Raw genomic sequence first — 17831 nt, forward strand, 5'->3', positions numbered from 1 at the left:
AGAATATTTTGTGATATGTAAACGTCATATGAAATTCACAGGTGAGCCCATAAATAAAACTTTGGACACAGCCACGCCCATTTATTTACATAATGCATATGGCAGCTTCGTCACACAATGACTCAGTGGACTAGTGCATACATCCCTCTTACGGCCCACAAATTAAATCTACCCTGACTCTTTACAGAAGAAGTGTGCTGGTCTCTGCTCTACACCAAACTGAGCACTTGATACGTTTAGGCTGTGTTTAACCGTAAAGAACGTGTGAGCCAGATATTTCTTCTGGAAATTACAGAACCACGTGACAGCAAACCAATCGACACTCCCATGTGCAAGAGTCTGAAAAGATGGAGGGAGGGAGGGGAAGAGAGAGAGTAGCTGCTTTCTGTGGAAAAAGGACCTCTCAGACAATAAGTGCAACCTTAAGATCATATTACTCTGAGAGAGCCTGAAGAGGACACACTGCTGTGTTCCAAAGCTGACTGAGCCACAAAAACCAGCACAGAGACTTCAAGGGTCTCACCTTCCAATAAAAAGATGTGCTACTCAACAGCAATCAGTTCGGACTTCTCTTCTAAACCATGAAGAGAGGTCTCACTAGCATCTGCAAACACAGGCAACTCTTGATTATCTTAGCTACACAGAGTGCAAGAGAGACCCCTATCACTTATTTGGCAAAATTCAAACCTACCTTGATGTATTTCGTTTTGGCTTCTTCTACAGGTGGAAGGGAGCTGCTTAACTATTACAGTTTAAAAGACACAGGCCCCGAATACTGGATGTATGGGAGTGTGTCAACAAATGACTTTATAACTTACAGCTTATGTCCATAAAAACATAAGAGTAAGTGCTCTAAAAAGAGTGGAACACTGTCCGTTTTAAGTAACATGGCAAGTATAATTTGTGAAAATACCATTAATCCAAATATTGACAACAGTTATATAAAGAGGCTACATAATTTGAGAGCAGTATTTTTGATATCTGTTTACATCTTCTGAACCTTCCTGGCTTAATAATTAGACAGGAAAATCCATCTGAAAGGTAACTGTGAAGTTACTAAACCAAACCATTATTTTAATCTAATTTATTTTTTAAACCGCATCCAAAGTAGCACAAAGGTAACAATAAACACTGCAGTAGACCACCTGTCAAATCATGGGCCTCCCTTGAGAAACAAACAGCAATTTCTAACCTTCTGGATAACATGTAGGTAATACTCTTGTTGGCAGGAAGCTAAAATGAGCCAGTAAGCAACTGCGGAAAGTTGCTGAAGTCACATTTGGCTAGAAAAATGAAAGTGAGACTGGCTTCAAAGGCAGGTCTACTACTAAACTAACGAGAGACCGCTCTGAGCAAGGTTAAGAAAGGAAAAGCCAGGCACTCTGGTTATTCCTGGCCTTGTATGACACAACTCGCATAATCTAAGAATCTCAAAAGGGCAAACATGTTAACAGCTAACCAATAAACAGTCCTGATGGTAAGAGCCTGAACATCCTTTAGTTGAGAGGCAGTGAGAGTATGCGGTGTCAAGGAGGAAATGACCTCTGAGAATAACACTAACATGGTTTTAATCAAAGACCGTTACAGTAATAATATACCATAAATGCAACCTGGAAAAAAAAAAAAAAGAGTCATCAATACCTAGAGCACAAACAGCACGTGCCCCGAGTGATTACTGCAGCACGGAGACCGTTACTAAATTGTGTGGTAGGTCCCAGATTTAAACCCCGCGGCTCCGCTTCAGCCCAGGCCAGGGGGATAAGCGCGGACGAGAAATGCAAACTCATCGGAGCTTTGACCTTAACAGAGCGGGCAGCCCCGAAGGCAGACCCCTCCCAGGGAGACGCGTCCCGCAAAATTACTCCCAGCCCGGCCGGCCGCGCCCTCCCGAGAAGTCGTCCTCAGAAGTTTTGCTCGGGGGGGGAAACTGAGGCACGGAGTACTCGCCCGGGCTGGCGGAAGGAAGGCCAGACAAGCCTTCGACTCGCGGGGCCGGGGAGCCCGGATGTCGGGGCCGCGGCCGGGGCGTCCCGGAGCCGCAGGAGGCAGTCGGGAAGCGGGGGGCACGCACCCTCCGGCACGACCTCCCATCCCCCTCCCGGCACCCGCCCCGCCGGCGCCGCCGCCCGGTACCTCTCGATAACTGAGGCCACCAGCTGCGGCAACTCCTTCATCTCGAAGGCGGAATAGGACGCGGACAGCAAGGGCCGCACCGCCACCTCCCAGCCCGGGGTCGTGTCTCCCGCCGGGGCTGGGGCGCCAGCCGCCGGCGCCACAGCCGCCGCCTCTTCGCCGCCGCTCGTCGCCATCTTCCGTCGTACTCCTGCGGCTCCCTCCGGGGGCTTGCCACCGGCCCAGCGCCGCCTCCCGTGAGGGGGCGGAAATGACGCGACATGCGCGTCAGAGGGCGCGACGCGGTCGCCGGCCAAAATACGCAACGCGGGAGGCCGGCTTCCCTCCGTTCTCGCAAGGGAAGCGTGGCGCGGCCGGGAGGCCGCGGGGCGGGGCATAGGGCGGAAAGGGGGCGGGGTAGGTCGTAGGGAAGGGCGCGGGGTGGGGGTGGGGGTTGGGGGGGGTGGTCGAGGGGCTGCGCATGCGCAGGACGCAGCGCTCCGGAAAGCGGTGGCAGTGTTAAGCTCTGGACGTGCGCGCTGGAAGTCCTGCCTGAAGTAGGGGACTGCGTGGTTTCGGTGGGCACCCCAGAGAGGTGAGTTTGGAGCATGGTTATCAGTTGGCTAGACCGAGGCTTCGAAGTAGACCTGCATTCGGCGAGTATGACGCCCCCGGCTCAAGACAGCCAAGAAGAAGAGGAGGTCGTAGCCTAATCAAGCTCACCGGCTTCACCTCCCGGATGGCCCCCAGTAGTTGCAGCACAGCGCGACACAGCTCGCCTAGCTCTTTCTCCTCGCATCGCCTCCTGCTATCGTTGCAATCACCAGGCCTTACTGCTTTTCGCACTGAACCCTCTTCTATGTTTTGATTACCCTCATAAGTAAGATTACCAGCTCGCCTTTGCATCACTCTCTGTGATTTACCGTGTAAGGCCCCCTTCCCCACCTTTTTCTACCAGCAAAGCAAGAATATAAACTTTTCCCTCTCATAATTTTGTTTCTAGTTGTGGCCTTTTCTTCTCCACCTAGACAAGTTCCTTTAGCTTTTGTGGTAAAGCTGGTTTAGAACCTATCGCTCGGCCGTGTCTGACTCTTTGCGACCCCATGTGCTGCAGCCCACTAGGCTCCTCCGTGGGATTTTCCAGGCAAGCGTACTGGAGTGGGTTGCCGTTTCCTTCTCCAGGGGATCTTCCCCACCCTGGGATCGCACCCCGGTCTCCCGCATTGCAGGCAGACGCTTCACCACCTGAGCCACCAGAGAACCCCTATGATAACCTACTGCCTTCCAGTATATAGGATATCATATATGCATTACCAAAACAAAACATTTTCCTTTTAAACCTTCAGATAGCTGTGATGAAAAATAAAAATTTCTGTTCCTCAAAATTTCTCTGTAAAACAGGATGTATCTTATGCGTATCTGTGTGTCTTATAGAACAGTAATGATGGTGGATATGTTTCCTTGTGTTGCAGTTTCCTTGTTTGCCCAGTGGAGATGATGCAGGGCCCTACCAAGTTCACTAGGCTGTTGCAAACATCAAGATCGTTTATGCACACGTTTTTAGAGAGAAATAAACCATTATGCAAAATGCCCTTATGTTAATAGCAGCTACTAGGGATTACATTAGATCCCTTTGGGTACAGAACTTCCTCTACTGTAGCTGGTTTGGTGGTGCTGAATTCTTTTTGCTTATCTGTAAGGTTTTTTTTCTCTATCAAATCTGAATAAGAGTCTTCTGGATAGAGTATGCTTTGCTGTAGGTTTTCCTCCTTTAAGTATTGTGCCACTCTTTTCCTGACCTGCAGAGTTTCTGCTGTAAAATCAGCTGATAGCCTTATGGGAATTCCTTTGTATATTATTTGTTGCTTTTAATATTCTCAATCTTCAATTTTTGTCCTTTTGGTTACATTGTATCTTGGTGGATATCTCTGTGGGTTAATCTCCTGGACAGCACTTCCAGACTTGTGTGACTGTTTCCTTTCCCAGGTTAGGTACTTTTCAGCTATTAGCTCTTCAAATATTTTTCTCGGGCCCTTTCTCTCTCTTCTTCTGGGACTCCTATAATGCGAATATTTTGCAACAACATGGATTTTGCAACAACAAGAGATGATCGTACTAAGTGAAGTAAGTCAGAAAGAAAAAACCAAATACCATATGATATCACTTACATGGGGAATCTAAAATATGACATACAGGCTTCCCTGGCAGTCCATTGGTTAAGACTGTGTTCCCAATGCAAGGGGGTGGGGGGATTGATCCTTGGTTGGAGAACTAAGATCCCACATACTGCTCAGAACAGCCAAAAATAAATAATCAGTTCAGTCGATCAGTTGTGTCCAACTCTTTGCTACCGCATGGACTGCATCATGCCAGGCTTCCCTTGTCCATCACCAACTCCCAGAGCTTCCTCAAACTCATGTCCATCTCGTTGATGATGCCATCCAACCATCTCATCCTCTGTCATCCCCTTCTCCTCCTGCCTTCAATCTTGCCCAACATCAGGGTCTTTTCCAGTGAGTCACTTCTTCACATCTGGTGGCCAAAGTATTGGAGTTTCAGCTTCAGCCTCAGTGCTTGCAATAAATATTCAGGACTGCTTTCCTTTAGGATGGACTGGTTGGATCTCCTTGCAGTCCAGGGGACTCTCAAGAGTCTTCAACACAGTGTTCAAAAGCATCAGTTCTTCAGCGCTCAGCTCTCTTTATGGTCCAACTCTCACATCCATACATGACCACGGGAAAAACCATAGCTTTGAGTAGACAGACCTTTGTTGGCAAAGTAATGTCTCAGCTTTTTAATATGCTGTCTAGGTTGGTCACAGCTTTTCTTCCAAGGAGCAAGCATCTTTTAATTTCATGCAGTCACCATCTGCAGTGATTTTGGAGCCCCCAAAAATAAGTCTCTCACTGTTTCCATTGTTACTCCATCTATTTGCCATGAAGTGATGGGACCAGATGCCATGATCTTAAGTTTTCTGAATGTTGAGTTTTAAGCCAACTTTTTCATTCTCCTCTTTCAAGAAGCTCTTTAGTTCCTTGCTTTCTGCCATAAGGGTGGTATCATCTGCATATCTGAGGTTATTGATACTTCTCCCAGCAATCTTGATTCCAGCTTGTGCTTCATCCAGCCTGGCATTTTGCATGATGTACTCTGCATTTAAATTAAATAAGCAGGGTGACAATATACAGCCTTGACATACTTTTTTCCCAGTTTGAAACCAGTCTGTTCCATGTCCGGTTCTAACTGTTGCTTCTTGACCTGCATACAGATTTCTCAGGAGGCAGGTAAAGTGGTCTGGTATTCCCATCTCTTGAAGAATTTTTCCAGTTTGTTGTGATCCACACAGTCAAAGATTTTAGCATAGTCAATAAAGCAGATGTTTTTCTGGAACTCTCTTGGTTTTTCAATGATCCAGCGGATGTTGGCAATTTGATCTCTAGTTCCTCTACCTTTTCTAAATCCAGCTTGAACATCTGGAAGTTCACAGTTCACTTATTGCTGAAGCCTGGCTTGGAGAATTTTGAGCATTACTTTACTAGCGTGTGAGATGAGTCCAATTGTGCGGTAGTTTGAGCATTTTTTGGCATTGCCTTTCTTTGGGATTGGAATGAAAACTGACCTTTTCCAGTCCTGTGGCCACTGCTGAGTCTTCCAAATTTGCTGGCATATTGAGTGCAGCACTTTCACAGCATCATCTTTCAGGATTTGAAATAGCTCCACTGGAACTCTATCACCTCCACTAGCTTTGTGTGTTGTTATGCTTCATAAGGCCCACTTAATAAATAAATAATAAGTAAAAATGAATTTTTCAATAAAACAGACTCACAGACATAGAGAACAGACTTGTAGTTGCAGGGGCGGGGCAGTATGGGAGAAGGATGGATTGGGAGTTTGGAATCAGTAGATGTTAGATGCAAACTATCACATATAGAATGGGCAAACAAGGCCCTACTGTATAACGTAAGGAACTGTATTCAATATCCTGTAATAAAACATAATAGGAAATTTTTTTAATAATGATTTCTTGCTCTGTGTATCGATTCTCCTCCCAAGTTCTTTCATCATCTTTACCATCATTGCTCTGAACTGAAAAGAATGTGAACATTTATCCACAGGGAATACTATGCATATTTTTGCTGATAAAAAGTGATCTGGGTTCCAGATCTAAGAGGGAAAAGCATTTTGACTTAAGGAGAGGTAGGCAGACCTTGCTGGCCCTCTTGTATGTGCATTCTTGGTAGACAACGTCAAGCCCCAAGCCCACAGTCCACCGAAATCAAAAAATCTTCACAAGACCTGTAGACCCGGTTTGAATATCCTGAAAGCCCTGAATTTCTCCCCCAGCATTTGGAAGAATACCTTCTGTCTCTGCTCTGTGTAGTCATGTCCGATTCTTTGCTACCCCAGGGACTGTAGTCCGCCAGGCTCCTCTGTCCATGGGATTCTCCAGGCCAGAATACTGGAGTGGGTTGCTATGCCCTCTCCAGGGATCTTCCAACCCAAGGTTCGAACCCAGGTCTCCCACACTGCAGGCAGATTCTTTACCATCTAAGCCACCAGGGAAGCTTTTTATTCCTGGTGTAATACTGATAAGTTGGTACCCAATCTAGGTTGGTTGATCAATCTAGGCTTTTTGTAAGGAAAGACCTATTTTACATTAGAAATAAAATTCAGTCAAGACAAGGCCAGTTTTGGAGGAAAACCTGGCTTCAGAGTTAACAGTAGGGACTTTCCTTTAGTGTCTGACTTATATTAGTGTCTTACTTAATATAACAGCAGATTCTATAAAAAATACAAAAAATAAAAGATGGTAAAAGAAACCTTTCTGTAACACAATAAATAGTGCCCTATTGCAACATACAGAATTAGAGTCCTAAAGAGAAGGCTGGAGACCAAGCATTTTTTAGTGGCTTTTGGGAGACTAATTTTATTTTACACAAAGAACAAAGTTAATCTGCAAAGGTTATCTTAGAGAGGTTTCAGGAAATAATAAAAAATCAAATGATCCTGTTTGCCTGCATCGCCTTCATCTGCTGCAGCTGGAAGACAGTAAAAAGGCAAACAGACTATCACAGGGAGATTTGCACCTATACATAAACATATTTTAAATTCTTTTTTTAATATCTTGGGCTTACAGATTTGAAGAATGCATTCTAAGGTAATGACCTTTCACTATAAATACCACATTAATTTCAGTATTGGAGGTTTGTTCTTGTGTTCATAACAAAGATTTGGAATGGCATCCACATTCTAAATGTAGACAAGGAAAGAAACAGGGTAGGGACTTCACTGGAGCTTCCAGTGGTTACGACTCCACGCTTCCGCTGCAGGGGGCACAGGTTCAGTACCTGGTCAGGGAACTAAGATTCCACATGCCTCACAGCCCAGCCAAAAAAGTAAATCAGAAGGGTTTCTGATTCGTCAAATGATTTTTATATTCCTCAGATCTGCTCTTGCCGTTCTTGAGGATTTACATTCAGCAGAGTTTTGGACCATCGCATTGAGAGACTGGAGGGAAGATAAAACAAAGGGGAAGATATCAACACTTGGGGAATCCTTAGTACTCTTCTTATAATCTCTCTATAAGTCTGAAATTGTATCAAAATAAGAATTTTTAAAAAACACATTTGTAAACACTTTTCTTTGTAATTGGAAAACACGGCTATCATCTGTTGTTCAGTCGCTCAGTTGTGTCCGACTCTTTGCGACCCCGTGGACTGCAGCACCCTGGGCTTCCCTGTCCTTCTCGATCTCCCAGAACTTGCTCAGGCTCATGTCTATTGAGTTGGTGAGTGTGAGTATAATGGCGTGGCGGGCTCTTAACAGAGGAGTGTACATGAAGTCTGGGAGGAGTGGAGTCAAACGGTTGTACGTTCGCACTGCTGGGGCGTGGGGAGGGGCGCCTTGGCCTGCAGAAGTGCGAGATCTAGTCTCTCGTGCCCACACACGTCCCTGACAAAGTCATGGATGGAATATCACACCTCCTAGTCTAAGTTCGTAATGACCAAGCCAACTTACAATAGCATTTCAACTTAGTTTCCAGGCTTTTTCATAGGAGAGAATATATATTCCAACTCGCAGACATGAGTAGTCTATTCCTCTTTGCAATTTGTCTTCACGGTCATCAATAAACTGGCATTCTGGTTATCAGTTTTCTAGCCTAGGTTATCTTACCACAGTACATGGGATGTATAATATCACCAAAACTATAAAGTATGATGGAGCTTATATGAGTAGGTGTGCCTTTGAAGTGTATTTTTGCTCTGTTCACTTGCATCCTTTCAGATTGCATGTTAGGCACCAGTACTCAAGAGTGTGCTTCAGGGAATTCTGTGGTGGTCCAGTGGTCGGAACTGCACACTTCCATCCCAGGGGGCATCGTTCAGTCCCTGGTTGCGACAGATCCCACAAACTGCACACTCAGCCAAACAAAAAAAAAAGGAGTGTGCCTCACGGTAAGTCTGTAGCTGGAGTCTCCTGCATTGCAGGTGGCATCTGAGCCAGCGGGAAAGCCCAGTTTTACAAAGATGCCTTTATAAATGCGCTCGGTCTCTACCGGAATAGGCATGTTCCCCGCGTCAGCAATCAGAAATTTAGATGAGCCCTAGGACTTTTCGGAAAATGGCTTCTTGGTGGGAGATCAGTCTCAGCTAACATCACACCAAACTCCTTAAAAGATGAGGAGGCGGGTGTACACATTCTTTACTATAAAAGATGGAAAATACAAAAGAGACTTACCTAAAAGAGTATTCAGTTGATCTCATAAAAATCCTCAATGGAATAACACTTAAGAATTTCAGAGAACAGTCTCCTCAGTAAGTGGTGCTGGGAAAACTAGACAGCTACATATAAAAGCATAAAAGTAGAACACTCCTAACACCATACACAAAAATAAACTCAAGATGGATTAAAGACCTGAATGGAAGGCTGGATACTATAGAACTCTGAGGAGGAAAGCAGGCCGAACACTCTGACGCAGATCACAGCAAGGTCTTTTCTGATCCACCTCCTGCACTTGTTCAGCCGCTCAGTCGTGTCCAACTCTTTGTGACCCCATGGACTGCAGCACGCCAGGCTTCCCTGTCCTTCACCATCTCCCTACATTACCCCCTACAGTAATGAAAATTAAAACAAAAATATACAAATGAAACCTAAGTAAAAACTTTTACACAGCAAAGGGAACCATAAACAAAATGAAAAGACAACCCTCAGTATGGGAGAAAATATTTGCAAATGAAGTAATTGATAAGGGATCAATCTCCAAAATGCATAAATATCTCATGCAGTTCAATATCCAAAAACAAAAAAAAAATCAATAAAAAAAATGGGCAGAAGGGAATTCCAGTGGTTAGAGGAGTCCACACTTCCGCTGCCGAGGGCGTGGGTTCAGTCCCTGGCTGAGGAACTAATACCCCATGAGCTGCAGGGAAGGGTCAAAAAGAAAAGGATGCAAACTCTAAACAGACATTTCTCCAAAGAAGACATACATATGGCTATAAAGCACAAGAAAAGACATTCAACATCATTCATTATAAGAGAAATGTAAATTAAAGCTACAGTGAGGCATCACCTCACACCAGGCAGAATGGCCACCAATGCCATTTCAGCAACACGGATGACCTAGAGATGGTCACACTGAGTGGAGGAGTCAGACAGAGAAGGGAAACACCACACGACAGCCCTTACATTAATATGTGGGACCTAAAAGGAAATGATACAAATGAACTTACTAACAAAACAGTGACTCACAGAGAACAAATTTACATTTGCCGGCGGGGAGGATGGGGGCGAGGGATAGTTAGGGAGTTTGGGATGGATGTGTGCACACTGCTGCATTTAAAATGGATAAGCAACAAGGACCTGCTGTATAGCACAGGGAACCTGGTCTATGTTATATGGCAGCCTGGCAGGGAGGGGCATTTGGGGGAGAATGGATGCGTGTGTGGCTGACTCCCGTCACTGTCCACCTGAAACCATCACAACCTTGTTCATCAGCTGTACCCTGATGCAAAATAAAAAGTGTAAATTAAAAAAGAAGAATGACCATCAAAAAATCTACAAACAATAAATGCTGGAGAAAGTGAAAGTGGCTCAGTCATGCCTGATCCTTTGTGACCCCATGGACTGGGGGGTCTAGAGAATGGGGAACCCTCCTGCGTTGCTGGTGGAGCGTGAACTGGCACAGCCGCTGTGGAGAACGGCACGGAGGGTCCTTAAAAGCCTAAAAACAGAACTGCCGTGTGATCCAGCCATCCCACTCCTGGGCACGTCTGAGAAAACGATGGTTCACAAAGATACACACACCCAGCGCCTACTTCAGCACTGCTCCCGACAGCCAGGACACGGGAGCGGCTTAAATGTCCAAGAGCAGAGGACTGGCTACAGGCGGTGCGTGACAGACAGACAGCGGGACACCGCTCAGCCATAAAGAGACAGAATACCGCCGTGTGCCGAGACACAGGTGGGCCCAGAGACTGTCATGCCCACTGAAGAAAGACAAAGACATTCTTGACGTCACCTCTACGTGGGATGGAAAAACAGGGTACAAACGGACTTCTACAAAACAGAGTTACGGAAACAGACTCACGTTTACCAGGGGCAAGGGAGGGAGGGTAACTTGGGAGCCTGGATGGACAAATACCACTGCTGTACATAAAATACAACAGATAACCAGTAAGAACCTGCTGTGTAGCACAGGGAGCTCTACCCAATACTCTGTAATGGCCAATGTGGGAAAAGAATGTAAAAGAGCGGATATATGTATAACTGACTCATTTTGCTGAAACTCACACAGCATTGTAAATCAACAATACTCTAATTAAAAAAAAAGTTTCAACCCTGTGACCACTAAAAAGAGTGGGAGAGATCCATGATCTGTTAGATAAGAAAATCAAGTGGCAGAATATTATGTTGTCTGAAGAGATGCATACCAAACTGTTGGAGAAGGAAATGGCAACCCACTCCAGTATTCTTGCCTAGTAAATCCTGTGGACAGAGGAGCCTCGTGGGCTGCCGTCTATGGGGTCTCCCAGAGTCGGACACAACTAAAGCGACTTAGCAGCAGCAGCAGCAGCATACCAAACTGTTCAGTATGTCAGGTAAGTTCAGTTCAGTCACTCAGTTGTGCCCGACTCTTTGCGACCCCATGAACCGCAGCACGCCAGGCTTCCCTGTCCATCACCAACTCCCGGAGTCCACCCATGTCCGTTGAGTCAGTGATGCCATCCAACCATCTCATCCTGTCATCCCCTTCTCCTGCCCTCAATCTTTCCCAGCATTGGGGTCTTTTCAAATGAGTCAGCTCTTCACATAAGGTGGCCAAAGTATTGGAGTTTCAGCTTCAACATCAGTCCTTCCAAAGAACACCCAGGACTGATCTCCTTTAGGATGGACTGGTTGGATCTCCTTGCAGTCCAAGGGACTCTCAAGAGTCTTCTCCAACACCACAGTTCAAAAGCATCAATTCTTTGGCACTCAGCTTTCTTCACAGTCCAACTCTCACATCCATACTTGACTATTGGAAAAACCATAGCCTTGACTAGATAGACCTTTGTTGACAAAGTAATGTCTCTGCTTTCTAATATGCTGTCTGGGTTGGCCATAACTTTCCTTCCAAGGAGTGTCTTTTAATTTCATGACTGCAGCCACCATCTGCAGTGATTTTGGAGCCCAGAAAAATAAAGTCAGCCACTGTTTCCCCATCTATTTCCCATGAAGTGATGGGACTGGATGCCATGATCTTAGTTTTCTGTATGTTGAGCTTTAAGCCAACTTTTTCACTCTCCTCTTTCACTTTCATCAAGAGGCTCTGTAGTTCCTCTTCACTTTCTGCCATAAGGGTGGTGTCATCTGCATATCTGAGGTTAATGATATTTCTCCCGGCAATCTTGATTCCAGCTTGTGCATCTTCCAACCCAGCATTTCTCATGATGTACTCTGCATATAAGTTAAATAAGCAGGGTGACAATATACAGCCTTGACGTACTCCTTTCCCTATTTGGAACCAGCCTATTGTTCCATGTCCAGTTATAACTGTTGCTCCCTGACCTGCATACAGATTTCTCAAGAGGCCGGTCAGATGGTCTGGTATTCCCATCTCTTTCAGAATTTTCCACAGTTTATTGTGATCCACACAGTCAAAGGCTTTGGCACAGTCAATAAAGCAGCTGTTTCTTTTGTGGACTCTCTTGCTTTTTCGATGATCCAGCAGATGTCGGCTATTTGATCTCTGGTTCCTCTGCCTTTTCTAAAACCAGATTGAACATCAGGAAGTTCATGGTTCATGTATTGCTGAAGCCTGACTTGGAGAATTTCAAGCATTACTTTACTAGCGTATGAGATGAGTGCAATTGTGCGGTGTTTGAGCATTCTTTGGCATTGCCTTTCTTTGGGATTGGAATGAAAACTGACCTTTTCCAGTCCTGTGGCCACTGCTGAGTTTTCCAAATTTGCTGGCATATTGAGTGCAGCACTTTCACAGCATCATCTTTCAGGATTTGAGATAGCTCAACTGGAATTCCATCACCTTCACCAGCTTTGTTCATAGTGATGCTTTCTAAGGCCCACTTGACTTCACATTCCAGGATGTCTGGCTCCAGGTGAGTGATCACACCATCGTGATTATCTGGGTCATGAAGATCTTTTTTGTACAGTTTTTCTGTGTATTCTTGCCACCTCTTTCTTAATATCTTCTGCTTCTGTTAGGTCCATACCATTTCTGTCCTTTATTGAGCCCATCTTTGCATGAAGTGTTCCCTTGGTATCTCTAATTTTCTTGAAGAGGTCTCTAGTCTTTCCCATTCTGTTGTTTTCCTCTATTTCTTTGCATTGATCGCTGAGGAAGGCTTTCTTATCTCTCCTTGCTATTCTTTGGAACTCTGCATTCAAATGGGTGTATCCTTCCTTTTCTCCTTTGCTTTTTGCTTCTCTTCTTTTCACAGCTATTTGTAAGGCCTCCCCTGACAGCCATTTTGCTTTTCTGCATTTCTTTTTCTTACCTCTAGGCAAAAGAGGGTTGGGGAAAGTGCTGAAGGGGGAGAGTTGCCTTAATATTTTTGGGGCATTGCTTCAATTATTTTTAACTTCTATAGTCTTTTAAAATAAAAAACTTAGCAGCAAAAATTGAAGCAGTTCACTTTTTTTTTTTTTTTTTTGGCCACATGGAGTGGCATATGAGATTTTAGTTCCCCAAGCAGGGATTGAACCCACACTCCCTGCAGTGGTAGCTCAGAATCTTAACTGCTGGACCACCAGGGAATCCTCAGTGTACATTTTATAAAATAAAAGTGCACAGAATGCCATCTACCTTATTTTGAATATTGTCAAATAATGATTGACAAGAATGATAACTGTCAATATTTGAATATTGGACTTTGAGTACGAGTAATCAAAGTTCTTTTACTTTACGTAAGAACATATAAATATAAGATCAGAAAGATGCCTTCCTTTCTTTCTCTTGGCCACGCTGTATGGCACACAGGATCGGAGCTCCCTGACCAGGGTCGACCTGCATCCCCTGCCGTGGAGGTGCAGCGTCTTCACCACTGGACCCGCAGGGAAACCCCTCAGTCCCCATGTTGATTTTATGAGCATTTTGTAAAAAGTGGTAAAGTAGGTCTGTCAGAGCTCCAGGCACAACAGGAAAAGGTGGGTTAGGACGACCTCTTGGCGTTTCAATCCATGTAAGAATTCCTTACTACAGGGAGCTCAGCCTGGTGCTCTGTGACGACCCAGACGGCGGGATGCACAGTAGGGGAGTTCGGCTGAGGAGTAAGCATACACACAGCGGATCCGCACTGTTGCCCGGCACAAACCCACAACCCTGCAAAGCGACTATCCTCCAATTTAAGATAAATTTAAATATATATATATATATAAGAACTCCATAGGAAGTCATCAAAGGCACTGTAGAAACTTAAGAAACGAAGGACACATGTCCTAAGGCTTCTGCGAAGAAGGTGTAACCATTCGGGGACCTGTTTAGTCAAGTGGCCACTTCATGCTTAGGACCATGAGGAATTCAGAAAACAGTCTGACCATCCCTGGGAGGCGAAGAATGACTGAAATAACAAAATATGAGGATACATCATTCAGGAAATTGTGTGGTTAGTAGCCAGGAAACTTGGAGGTCCTGGGTAGCCAAAGTCAACAGGGAAGGCTTTATGGAGTTTAGATTTCAGACAAACCAGATTCTGAGAGGGGAAGAAAGCATTCCGAATAAAAAATAGATCCATGACCTTAAAACAAAATTTTAAGTGAACAGAAAGCTATAAGTAATATTTGGGATAATCCTGATAATTGTAGCTTATGCAATAGTGCTTAGTCATTCAGTCGTATCTGACTCTCTGCAACGCCATGGGCGGTAGCTCTCCAGGCTCCTTTGCCCATAGGGATTCTCCAGACAAGAATACTGGAGTGGGCTGCCATGCCTCCTCCAGGGATCTTCCCAACCCAGGGATCAACCCCAGGTCTCCCACGCTGCAGGCAGATTCTTTACCATCTGAGCCACCAGGGAAGCCCTATGTGAAAGTCGCTCAGTCGTGTCCGACTCTTTGTGACCCCACGGACTGCAGCCTGCCACGCTCCTCTCAGCCCACCAGGCTCTTCTGTCCATGGGATTCTCCAGGCAAGAATACTGGAATGGGTAGCCATGTCCCCCTCCAGCAGACCTTCCCAGCATAGGGATTGAACCCAGGTCTCCCGCATTGCAGGTGGATTCTTCACCACCTGAGCCACCAGGGAAGCCCAAGAACACTGGAGTGGGTAGCCTATCCCTTCTCCAGGGGGTCTTCCCCACCCAGGAATTAAACCAGGGTCTCCTGAATTGCAGGTGGATTCTTTACCAGCTGAGCCACCAGGGAAGCCCAAGAATACTGGAGTGGGTAGCCTATCCCTTCTCCAGATCTTCCCAACCCAGGAATTAAACCAGGGTCTCCTGAATTGCAGGTGGATTCTTTACCAGCTGAGCCACCAGGGAAGCCCAAGAACACTGGAGTGGGCAGCCTATCCCTTCTCCAGGAGATCTTCCCGACCCAGGAATTAAGCCAGGGTCTCCTGAATTGCAGGTGGATTCTTTGCCAGCTGAGCCACCAGGGAAGCCCAAGAACACTGGAGTGGGCAGCCTATCCCTTCTCCAGGAGATCTTCCCCACCCAGGAATTAAACCAGGGTCTCCTGAATTGCAGGTGGATTCTTTACCAGCTGAGCCACCAGGGAAGCCCAAGAATACTGGAGTGGGTAGCCTATCCCTCCTCCAGGGGGTCTTCCCGACCCAGGAATTAAACCAGGGTCTCCTGAATTGCAGATGGATTCTTTACCAGCTGAGCCACCAGGGAAGCCCAAGAATACTGGAGTGGGTAGCCTATCCCTCCTCCAGGGGGTCTTCCCGACCCAGGAATTAAACCAGGGTCTCCTGAATTGCAGGTGGATTCTTTGCCAGCTGAGCCACCAGGGAAGCCCAAGAATACTGGAGTGGGTAGCCTATCCCTTCTCCAGGAGATCTTCCCAACCCAGGAATTAAACCAGGGTCTCCTGAATTGCAGGTGGATTCTTTACCAGCTGAGCTACCAGGGAAGCCTGATAATTGTAGCTTATGTAATAAGTTCTTATCAAAAAAAGGCAAGTTATAGGGGACTTCCCTGGTGATCCAACGGCTAAGACTCTGCGCTCCCAATGCAAGGGGACTGGTGTGTGATCCCTGGTCAGGGAACTAGGTCCCACATGCTGCAACTAAGAGAAAGGCAAAATGCCTGGCGACTTACGGTTGTAGACTGTAGGCAAAATACACATTGGAAGAAGGCTAGCAAGAATTATCTGGGTGCAGAAACATTTAACTCTGTAACTTGTTTTGGAGAACCACTCCTAATTGCAACTTAGCAACTGAACAACATCTCCTAGTTTATGACAATCAAACAGTATTAACTGCGTATTAGCTGCTCACCAAACTTCTTTGCTACGGATGGGAGAAGGGGAGCAGCTATCACCACTCTTCAAGTGCTATTAAATTAAAAGGCTGTATAATTTTAAGAGGGTCAGTGAAGCATAATACATGATTTTTTAAACCCCTCTGCCAAAGAAAACTACCAAAATTTTTAAAAGCTCTTACTGATCCTGAATGTTCTAACTACAATTCATGTTTCCCAATCGTTGACTCCCAACCAGTCAAAGACGAAGAAGAAATTAGAGCAAAAACCACAGACCATTCTACGTGATTCCCAAAAGAGACAGAATCACTGAATACTCTTCAGCAGCAAAATTTTACACCAAAAGATCTTGTATGCTAACCACTGATAAAAACACTGAGGAACTTCCTTCCTTAACTCAAACACTGCAAGCACCTGTCTCCCAACAGGGCTCCCTGTACATTTCATTCTTCTCAGTAAAGAAAAACTCCATCAGTCCCCAAATCCACCGACAGGGAACATTTTTAGGCCATCTTTAGTTTGCAGCAGAGATGACAATCCAGCCAGTTAATGAGGCTACATCCACAAGACGCCCGTGTCCCACCTCTACCCTTTCCTCCCCTCATTTAGAGACAAGATTTAACCTCCAGGAGATGGTGAAGGACAGGGAAGCCGAACGTGCTGCAATCCATGGGATCCCAAAGAGTCGGACACAACTGAGTGACTGAACAACAGTGAAGGCAGGGGAAAACAGACGGCTCTTGGGATACACACAGAAAAAGAGGAAGACAAGAAAACAGATCAGACAGGAATTCCCCAGCAGTCCAGTGATAGGACTTGTACATCCACCCCCGGCAGGATGGAAGAAAGAGAGGAGCAGAGAAGGAAAGGAAGGAGAAAGAAGGAAGGAGACACATCAGAGAATTCAGAGGAAGCGGTTTCAAAAGCCATAGGCAGAGGCTCAGTGTAGCTGGTCAGAAGCAAGTGCTGCCCTAAGATAAGAAAGGCTGAGATCTAAGGAGACTGAGATTTGATCCTGCCATTAGCGCTGCTGATGCTGCTGCTGCTGCTGAGTCGCTTCAGTCCTGTCCGACTCTGTGCGACCCCACAGACGGCAGCCCACCAGGCTCCCCGGTCCCTGGGATTCTCCAGGCAAGAACACTGGAGTGGGTTGCCATTTCCTTCTCAATGCATGAAAGTGAAAAGTGAAAGTCAAGTCGCTCAGTCCTGTTCAACTCCTACCGACCCCATGGACTGCAGCCCACCAGGCTCCTCCGCCCATGGGATTTTCTAGGCAAGAGTGCTGGAGTGGGGTGCCACTGCCTTCTCTGGTCATTAGCATTAGCTACTTTAAATGCTTTTCAATAACCTTCAGTAACATAGTTATGATTAAAGCCGAAATATAAGGAATTTTACGGAAAGGCAGATTAACTTCCATCTCATCAGCTTCTTCTTTCAGACTCTGGCACATACGTGAAAACTAGAATTTAGCAGATTGATTGGGCTACTATGTAAGCAGAGCAGGCGTCAGGGCAACAGCTAAGGATGCAGCCTGTCCACATTTATACAGGCCAGGCAAAATCCCAGCCAGGCTTCCTCAAAAGTAGGGCAGATTTTTTTTTCTTTAATTGGTACTTATCCCCATCTCCCAGGTCACTTTAAACAAAATTAAGCCTTGAGTCAGGATGAATAGCTGCCTGTTTTTTTCTGAAGATACTCAGATGTTCATTCATTCATTAAAATCAAATTTCACAGGACTTCCCAGAGATCCAGTGGTTAAGATTTCAGTTTGCAACGCAGGGGTCACAGGTTCAATCCC

The 17831-nt window shown here is 45.7% G+C and overlaps 1 protein-coding gene and 2 long non-coding RNA genes across 10 annotated transcripts in view; 1 reads left to right on the forward strand and 2 right to left on the reverse strand.

Annotated features, from left to right (window-relative positions):
• Window positions 1–2506, reverse strand: part of UBR4 (ubiquitin protein ligase E3 component n-recognin 4) — a 136884-nt gene extending 134378 nt beyond the window's left edge. For all 7 annotated transcript variants that reach the window (XM_086325315.1, XM_086325310.1, XM_086325277.1 and 4 more), the window contains exon 1: window positions 2134–2506. In XM_086325315.1, coding sequence (XP_086181441.1) covers window positions 2134–2309 — 176 coding nt within the window. In that variant the 5' untranslated portion in view covers window positions 2310–2506. The remainder of the gene's footprint in view (window positions 1–2133) is intronic.
• Window positions 2507–2568: 62 nt separating this feature from the next.
• On the forward strand, window positions 2569–8834 carry LOC147377267 (uncharacterized). Its single transcript, XR_015136445.1, has 2 exons — window positions 2569–2707; window positions 7558–8834. It is a non-coding gene; the product is annotated as an uncharacterized LOC147377267 (long non-coding RNA).
• LOC147377268 (uncharacterized) lies at window positions 7012–9994 on the reverse strand. Of its 2 annotated transcripts, none has more exons than XR_015136442.1 (3): window positions 8851–9994; window positions 7461–7620; window positions 7012–7151 (listed from the first exon to the last, which is right to left on the reverse strand). It is a non-coding gene; the product is annotated as an uncharacterized LOC147377268 (long non-coding RNA). The 2 variants fall into 2 exon arrangements; XR_015136443.1 differs by having other exon boundaries at window positions 9028–9714.
• Window positions 9995–17831: the final 7837 nt, after the last annotated feature.

This window comes from Bos grunniens, chromosome 2 (genome assembly GCF_055505025.1).
Source record: "Bos grunniens cultivar Pamir isolate PY7600 chromosome 2, Bosgru_T2T1.0, whole genome shotgun sequence".
NCBI classification, from domain to species: domain Eukaryota; kingdom Metazoa; phylum Chordata; class Mammalia; order Artiodactyla; family Bovidae; genus Bos; species Bos grunniens.